At 68.2% G+C, this 7,634-nt stretch overlaps 1 protein-coding gene across 1 annotated transcript in view; it reads right to left on the minus strand.

The window, feature by feature from the left end:
* SCNN1D (sodium channel epithelial 1 subunit delta) overlaps window positions 1-6,605 on the minus strand; it is an 8,460-nt gene extending 1,855 nt beyond the window's left edge. The window contains 9 exon segments of the mRNA XM_024760261.1: window positions 35-133; window positions 237-388; window positions 440-539; window positions 725-904; window positions 980-1,186; window positions 1,296-1,373; window positions 1,555-1,698; window positions 1,730-1,768; window positions 1,770-6,605. Of these exon segments, the coding sequence (XP_024616029.1) occupies window positions 35-133; window positions 237-388; window positions 440-539; window positions 725-904; window positions 980-1,186; window positions 1,296-1,373; window positions 1,555-1,698; window positions 1,730-1,768; window positions 1,770-2,504 (1,734 nt within the window). The 5' untranslated portion in view covers window positions 2,505-6,605.
* Window positions 6,606-7,634: the final 1,029 nt, after the last annotated feature.

Genomic DNA, 7,634 nt, shown 5'->3' on the forward strand with positions numbered 1-7,634 from the left:
CCCCCTCCTTCATGCCCCCCAGGCCCCGCCTCACCTGCCTGGTGCAGGAGGCGGTGTACAGCAGCTGCACGTCCACGCCCCCCATGCTGTCTGTGCAGTGCCCACAGGGGCTCCCGAGCCGGTGCCCCTTGTCCTGGGGGGAGGGGGTGCAGTTCAGTTCTGCCACCCTGCCCTGGAGCTCCCAAGGCCCCAGGTTTGGGCACAGAGGCCAGGAGCCTTGAGGCTGGGTGGCCCACCTCTCGGAGGTGGTCTCAGTCCCTGGCCGATGCTGAAGCCCCCCGGTGCTCCAGGAAGGGTGTGTGGTCACGCGTGTGGATCATGACTTTGATGCCGGCCTCCGTGGGCAGCAGAAGATCCTGCTGCTTCGCCCCGAGGGCCAGGCTGACCCCTGGGGGAGGCCGGGGGTGAGGCCAGGCCGGCCTGGACACCCCGCCCACACCCAGCCCAGGCTGGCACTCAGCGTGGGCGATGCTGGGGTGCTGCGCGGCCCAGACACCGTTGAAGGTGTAGCAGCTGCCGTAGCTGGGGTGGTGCGAGGTCTGGAAGTGTCTGGAACCAGGGGCCACGCTCAGACCCGCACATACCCCTGACCCATCACCCTGTTGTGTGCAGCCCCGGGGTTGCAGGGAGGGGACCACAGCTGCCTTATCTCTGGAGGGAGCCGTGGGGCCGGCAGACCACTGCATGGGGCGTGGCGGGGCGAGCAGCCACCCACCTGCACTCACAGGGCCTGGCGGTCCTGGCCGTCGTAGCGGCAGAAGACAGTGTCTGCCGCGGCTGCGGTGGCCGTCCTCGTGGGCAGCAGGCCCAGAACGTTCACGCGGTGCACGCGGTACCACTCCCGGGCGGCCACCACGCCGGAGGAGTAGGCCTGCTGGGTGCAGTCGCCACTGGCACTGTTACACTGGGCAGCACGGGGTCAGCGTGGGGCTCCGACCTGCCCCGTCCCATGCAGACCTCCCAGGGCTGGGACACTCACCAGTTTGCAGCCCACTCCGTTCTGGTCCCCCAGGGGGCTCAGCCTTGGAGGTGGATCCCGCGGTCCAGCTGGAAGGTGGGCTCGGGGCCCGGGGCCTCGGCCCCCGGGGCATCCACGCTGTCGCTGAAGTTGAACCCACACAGGGAGTAGATGTTCTGCCTGGCGAAGTTGTCCAGCGCCCGCAGGGGGCGGCGGGCTGGGTGTGGCCTGGGGGCAGGGCCAGGGTGGGGGGCAGCAGAGTCAGAGCCAGGCCCCGAGTCCCCACGACAGCCACGCACACTGCGGGGAGAGCCACACTGGTCGTCACGGCACTGACCTGGGTGTCGCGGAGAGCAGAGCGGCCCCCATCCCCCGCCATCCTCAGAAGCCTAGGAGGGGGTTCGGGAGCCGGGGGCTGCAGAGAGAAGTCAGATCCCCGGCCTGCCTGCCCCGCCCACCGTGGACCCCGCCACCCTCTGGCTCATTCACGGCCCCTCCCTGTCTTTGGAGTGTTGCCCTGCTCCCTTCTCGGGGGGCCTGCCCTTCTGGAAAGTCCCCTGCCACCCTCCCCTCCCCCTCCCCGGGCTGCCCAGCACCTCGGTGTCCCTCCGGGTGGCAGTGGTCACACCAAGATTCCGCCGGCTCTTCTTGCCCTTTAGCCTGCTCCCGGGGCTCAGAGCTGGGGAAGGCAAGTCGTCCACGATGGGGGCTCCCGCTGTGACCGCACGTGGGGAGGGGCCCCCAAGCGGGCTGCAGCCCTCACCGGTGCGGGTTCACGTCGCACAGGGTGACCGACAGGAAGAGCTTGCGCTGCGCTGCGCTCCGAGTATACGGACACCGTCATGATGACCGGGTAGCGCCAGTACTGCCCGAAGAGGAGTCCGAGCTGCCAGCAGAGCACGCCCAGGGCCCGTGTGAGCCGCAGCCCCCAGGACGCAGTCTTGAGGCGGTTCTGGCTGGAGCACACAAGGCGGATGGCGCCGTGGATGGTGCCGTTGGTGCAGAAGGTGGCGACCAGCTCCCTCAACGAGGCGCGCAGCTCCACCAGCCTCTCCCCACGCCCCTCCTCGGGCGGGGGCGGTGGTGGCCATGGCGGCAGCTGGGGGCACGTTTGGGTCCCCGGCCCCCCACCAGCTGCTTGGGCCATGGCTACAGCCTGAATCCCAGAAGCGAGCCTCAGTGGGGTCCCAGCCCACCGTCCGGTCTGACCCCACCCAGGTGTCCCCACCCTGGGCCACGCCATCAACTTCCATTCTCTGTCCCTGGGAACTCCCGGGACCGTCGCGTCCCTCAGCCTCCAGTGGCCCAGCTCGGCCTGCTGATGCCCAAGAGAGGCTCCATCAGAAGCTGGTCCATACTTGGGACCGACGCTGCGGCCCTCCCCTGTGATGACCGGCAGGGAACCAGGCGGCCTCCGCGGGTGTGTCTTGTCATGGCCAGAGCCGAGCCTAGGCGGTAGGGCAGGGACAGCAGGGGACATGGTGTTCAGGCCACGCCTGGCCTTGTTTGCAGGCAGGCTCGAGGCTGGGTGGGTCTCTGCTGCCATCTGCCAAGTGGGCCAGGGGCCTCTGGTGAGGGGCAGCCAGGTGACCTGCTCAGGGTGGGCCTAGAGCCCAGTGCTGAGGGTTGACGGGACTCTGGGCCTCAACGGCCTCCACCAACCGTCAGCGGCCAGCATGGCCACTTTGACTGGGGCCGATGGAGCCAGGCAGGTCTGGCCACATCTGGGCCAAGGGTCAGGCCTGTAGACTGGTGGGCGCTGCTGGCCTGGGGTGGGGCGTCGTCCACCGAGCTGAGTCCCCAGGGATGGTCCATTCGTGGGCCTCGGGCTTCCGGAAAAGTAGGCAGCAGGCTGATGGGCCAGACGTGGTGGGGATCTGAGGGCCGCAAGGAGGTGGACCCAAGGCCTGCCTGGCCCCCATTCCCACCCAGAGGCTCCAGCGTCCCGGGACCCAGGTCCCCCAGTGCGCAGGGCCGTGGAGCCCTGACCAGGTCAGGCCTGCCGGTCCAGGACACGCACTGAGTCACTGCCCGGGCCTACTGTGGACTTCCCACAATGTCCCCATCTTGGTCTGAATCGTTAGGCCTCTCACACTTGGGGTGCAGCCCCCTGGGTTCTGGCCCCTCCAGCCAATGGGGCCTGGGCTGGCACTTGGGGAGGGCGCTGAGCCAGAGGAAGGGCCTGGTGCATTCAGCTGGTACGTGCAGGCACCCTAGCGCCAGCCAGCTGTGTGGGGCCCAGGCCTCGGGTTTGTGGAGGTGGCCTGGCCAGGGGCACATGCCAGCACGGGGTGCTGATGGCGGGTCCCACACGGGACAGAGCGCTGCCCACACGTGTGTCCCGTGATCACACTGAGCCCTCACAGGGAAGGCAGGACCCTCAGCCCTGTGATACTGGCGAGGCAAAAGGGGCTCCAGAAGGTTCTATGGGACTCCATACCGGCCGCCTCCCACCCCAGCTGGAGCTGGCGGGGCAGGAGGAGGGTGGCTCTGGAGACCCAGGCACCTCCAGGGTTTCCTGAGACGGGGAGCGGGGTCCTGACACTGGGGCGGATGCGCTGGGGTGAGTGTGGGCACCGCGGGTCCCTGACGCCTCAGCTGCGGCAGGAACAGGGGTGCATGGCCCCTTCAGGCAGCACACGCACACACACACACACACACACACACACACACTTGCACGAACACACACTCCTCTCACACACAGCAAGCCCTCTGTCAGTGGGGGTGGCGTGATGAAGGTGTGGACAGGAGCCCCTGCCCTCTCACGTGGACGTGGCCCCTCCACTTCAGGCAGGGGAGACCCGGAGAGATGGCCTGCCCCAACTGCCCCGGTCACAGGCCACCTCGGGCACCCCTGGGACCTTGAGGCTGGAGCCTCCCTGTGTGGGTGCCTCCAACCTCCTGTGCTGGGTGGCTGCGACAGTGGCGGTGCTGGTGGCGGTTCTAGCAGGTGACAAAGCAGGCCGTGGCCCAACGCTGGCCAGGCAGCCTCCTATTTATAACAGGCTGGGCGTGGGACGTGGCGGTGGGGAGGGACCCAGCTGGGGGCAGTCACACCTGCTCTGATCCTGGAAGGGGAAGCCTTTGGCTGCAGGCACCGGCGTCTTTCCCCGGTGGGAAGCTTTCCTGCCCCGGTTCCTCGCGCCAGGCTTGGGGCCCTGGCCCTGGCTGGGGTGAGGGGCCCGAGGTTTCTGGAGGGCGAGGAGGGACCCCGCTGCAGCAGACCCTGCATGCCCCCTGCCCTGTCCACTCTCCTCCAGCCTGGCCTGCAAGGATGCCTGCTCACCTCCACCTGCCAGGCCTCTGACCACAGGTGTTTGTGGCCAAGGGTCGCTGGGCAGGGGCCTTCACTCCCAGAACACAGGGGTCTGCCAGGGCTGGCTGCCCAGCCCCTGGGACAGGCGGGGACTGTGGGAAGGAGCTGGGGCCCAGGTGGGAGATGGCGCCCACAGCTCAGCCTCCCAGGAGATACTAAGACCACGCACCACCCACGAAGATGGCACCACACCCTAGGGACACACCATCTCGGATGCTGAAACCCTCGGCCTCAGTGTGGTTGCATGAGGCCAGCCAGTGTGCTGGAGGCAGAACAGCCCCAGGGTGACACGCCGGGGGACCCAACATGGCTCTAAGATGACCCAGAGGCCTCGTCATCCCAAGTGACCGGACCCTCAGCCTGGTCCCAGGCTTGAGGGGTCGGCGCAGGCCCTCTGCCCCTCCCCACACAGGCTCTGGGTTCCAAATTGGTGCTGAGGACCCGGGCTGAGATGAGGGAGGAAGTCCCCACCTCCACCAGGCCCTTCTGGTGGGGCCTTGGCTCTGAGGAGGTGTGAGGTCACCAGCCTCGTGGCTTTGGAAGGAGGCAGATGGCCACAGGAGACCTCTGGGAGAGGGAAGTCACGCTTGGGGAAGAGCTGGCCCTGGACTCATCTGGGCATGAGTGCGAATCACAGCTTTGCCACTCATCGACTGTATGACGTTGCCCAAGTTACTCAACCTCTCTGAGCCCGTTTCCTCAGGTACAAAGTGGGATTGAGTTTCCTCGAGGCTCAGAGGTGAGACCAACTGATGTCGCTGGGCCAGTGTCAGAGCCCCTCCTTCCTCCTCCTGAGGCGGCCACCCCAGAGCCTGCCTTTGGGAGGGCAGAGACACAGACTGCATCCAGTGGCAGCGAGGCCAGCAGCCCCCTCCTCCCTTCTGGGCCCGTGCCCTCGCCTGCCTCACCAGGCCCCTCCAGTCCCCGGAGGAGCAGTACGTGGTGTCTGGGGTGGGACAGGGCTTCCCCAGCTCCCTTGACGGCTGTATGTTGAAAGGATTAGAGAAGGGAAAGGCGGAGGGCCCCCGTCCCCCGCCCTCTCCCCAGAAGGACGGCTGGCCCTAGCCTTCAAGTGGTGGCCTTCACCGAGGCTGGGCCTAGAGGCACCAAGGCGTCCCTTTGCAGGCCGGGGCTGCCCTGCAGACTGCGGGTGCCTGGGCTCCACCTCCACCCTCAGGGACAGCTCAGAGTTGGCCCTGGGGGAATTCCAGTGCAACAGACCTGAAGTCTGAGCTCATGGGCTCTGCACGTGTGTGCGGTATTCCTGGGGGGGTGGGGGCATCCTCCCCGCCCTGGAGCTGGACCATCTGGAGTCCATGCCCGCTGGAGGGTAAGGGGCCTCCTCAGTGCAACCGCAGAAACTCTCCATCCCCCGGGCATTGACTGCAGTGGCAGGCAGGGGCTCCTGCCACCACAGAGGGGGCTCCAGCTGGCTGCGGTGGGCAGAGTGCGTGACGCTGCCCGTGTGGGGCTCAGGGTCCGGCAGTGGGTCTGCCCCACACCTGCGCTTGAAACACTCTGGCACCTCAGGGTGGCCTCCCTTGTATAACTCTCCGTGAGCTAGAAACAGCTGGGCCCACCCTGTGTGGGGATGGCAGAGCCCGGGTTGGGGGGAAGGCGGGGGAGTGAAGGGCAGGCTGCGCTCTTTCCTGAGCGTGGCAGCAGGAGGTGGGGCCTGGGGACTGCCAGCCTCCCCAGGAGGAGGGCGGGCCAGCGCCGGGGGACACTGGGGGCCAGAGACGTAGCAGGCTGGCTCCCCACGGGCCGACTCGCCTGGTGCTGGGCCGAGGGACGACGGGCACTCCTTCTGCTTCTGCCCTGGGCCGGGGGCCAGCCCTGAAGTGGCCGCTCAGATCCTGCCTGAGGTGCCCTGGGTGGGCCAGACTCGGGGGTGAGCGTGGCCGCCCTCCCGCCCTCGGCCAGTGGCCACGGCTACACCCGTCAGGGCTTGGAGTCCACCGCCAATCGCCACGTGGTCAGTTACCCCGTTGACCGGTGGTCTATTCCGAGAGGCAGTCAGGGTCGTGGTCAGGGGTGAGAACTTGGGGTCTGAACCGCAGCTCTGCTGCACGGAGCCCTGTGCTCTGCCCAGCGACGGCCCCTCCGGATGGGTCCTGGCTGACGAGCACCACCAGCCTCACAGCCAAGCCGGCAATGGCACAGCCTGTGTGGGCACCCCCAGCCCCACTCACCAGGAAGGGTAGCGTGTCGGCCTGCCCAGCTGCCCAGCCCTCCCTTTTCCAGAACCCCACCTGTGTGCCATCCTCGCGTGCCCCCCAGTGTCCCCCAAGGCAGATGTGAGGTGCACACGGCACCTCCAGGCCCCGTGGTCAGGGCTGTCTTGATGCTGTCTCGGTGGCAGCACCCTCCGCTCCCCGCGGCCTTCCCTGGCCGCCCCACCGCCCTGCTCTGCCTCCCCCTCCCCCAGGGCCAGGGAGGGGGCCGTGGGAGCGGAAAGCCAGCCTCAGTGCGGCATCCACGGTGTATAATGACCTTATTGACGGGCTGGGTGGAAAATTCGGTCGGGAAACAGTGCAACACTTATGAGGACAGCTCTCCCCCTGGGCAGGGGCTGGGCAGCCTTCCCACGGCGGACTCCACCTGGCCCAGGTTCTGGCGGGGCTCCGGGTCCCACGCGTTACCGCAGCCACACAAGGCCACCCAGGACTCGATTCTCAGGGCCCCGGGTGGTTCGGTCACTGAGGCCCGGGGACGCACAGTGCCTCCCGCGCTCTCCTGTTAAATGGGCACAAGAACTGGGCCCCCCAGTCCGCACTGGGCCGATCCTTTGAAAGGGGGCCGGCGGGAGGGTCGGCGTCCCAGAGAAGTCGGGCGGGGCTCACGCCGGCACCGCGGGGGTCACCCTCTAACAGAACCTGTCTTCCCGCGGAAGGCCGGGGGTCCTGAGGAGGGGAACGTGCTCGGTGGGGGGCCCCGGTCCGCTGCGGCCGCTGACTCTCCCCGGGGCCGCCAGCCGGACAGCGCTGCGGCTGAAGGATCAACCGGAGGGCCGCAGCTGTCCGACCAGACGTGCAGAAGGGCTCGGGCCCCGCCCCGCGAGGCTGCAAGCCACTGCCCATGCGCCTGTTTCCGCTTCCTGGGGAGGTGGCGGCTGCGAGACGCAGGCGACGTCCGCCCGGCAGCCTAGAGAGGTCGCCCCCTGGCTAACCGCGCCCCGGAACCGGAAGCGTGGATAACCCCGCCCCGCGAACGGCCATCTTGGAAGCAGAGGCGGAGGCGGCGGTGGCAGCGGCGGTGGTCGGGGTCGGCTCGGTCCTGGCGCGGTGCAGCTCTGCGGCGCGGGCCCCACTCTCTCGCTCCCCGCTCTGGCCTCGAGCACGGCGAGCCTGAGCGCGGCGG

Source organism: Neophocaena asiaeorientalis, unplaced genomic scaffold, assembly GCF_003031525.2.
Source record: "Neophocaena asiaeorientalis asiaeorientalis breed wild unplaced genomic scaffold, Neophocaena_asiaeorientalis_V1.1 scaffold489, whole genome shotgun sequence".
In the NCBI taxonomy this organism is placed as follows: Eukaryota; Metazoa; Chordata; class Mammalia; order Artiodactyla; family Phocoenidae; genus Neophocaena; species Neophocaena asiaeorientalis.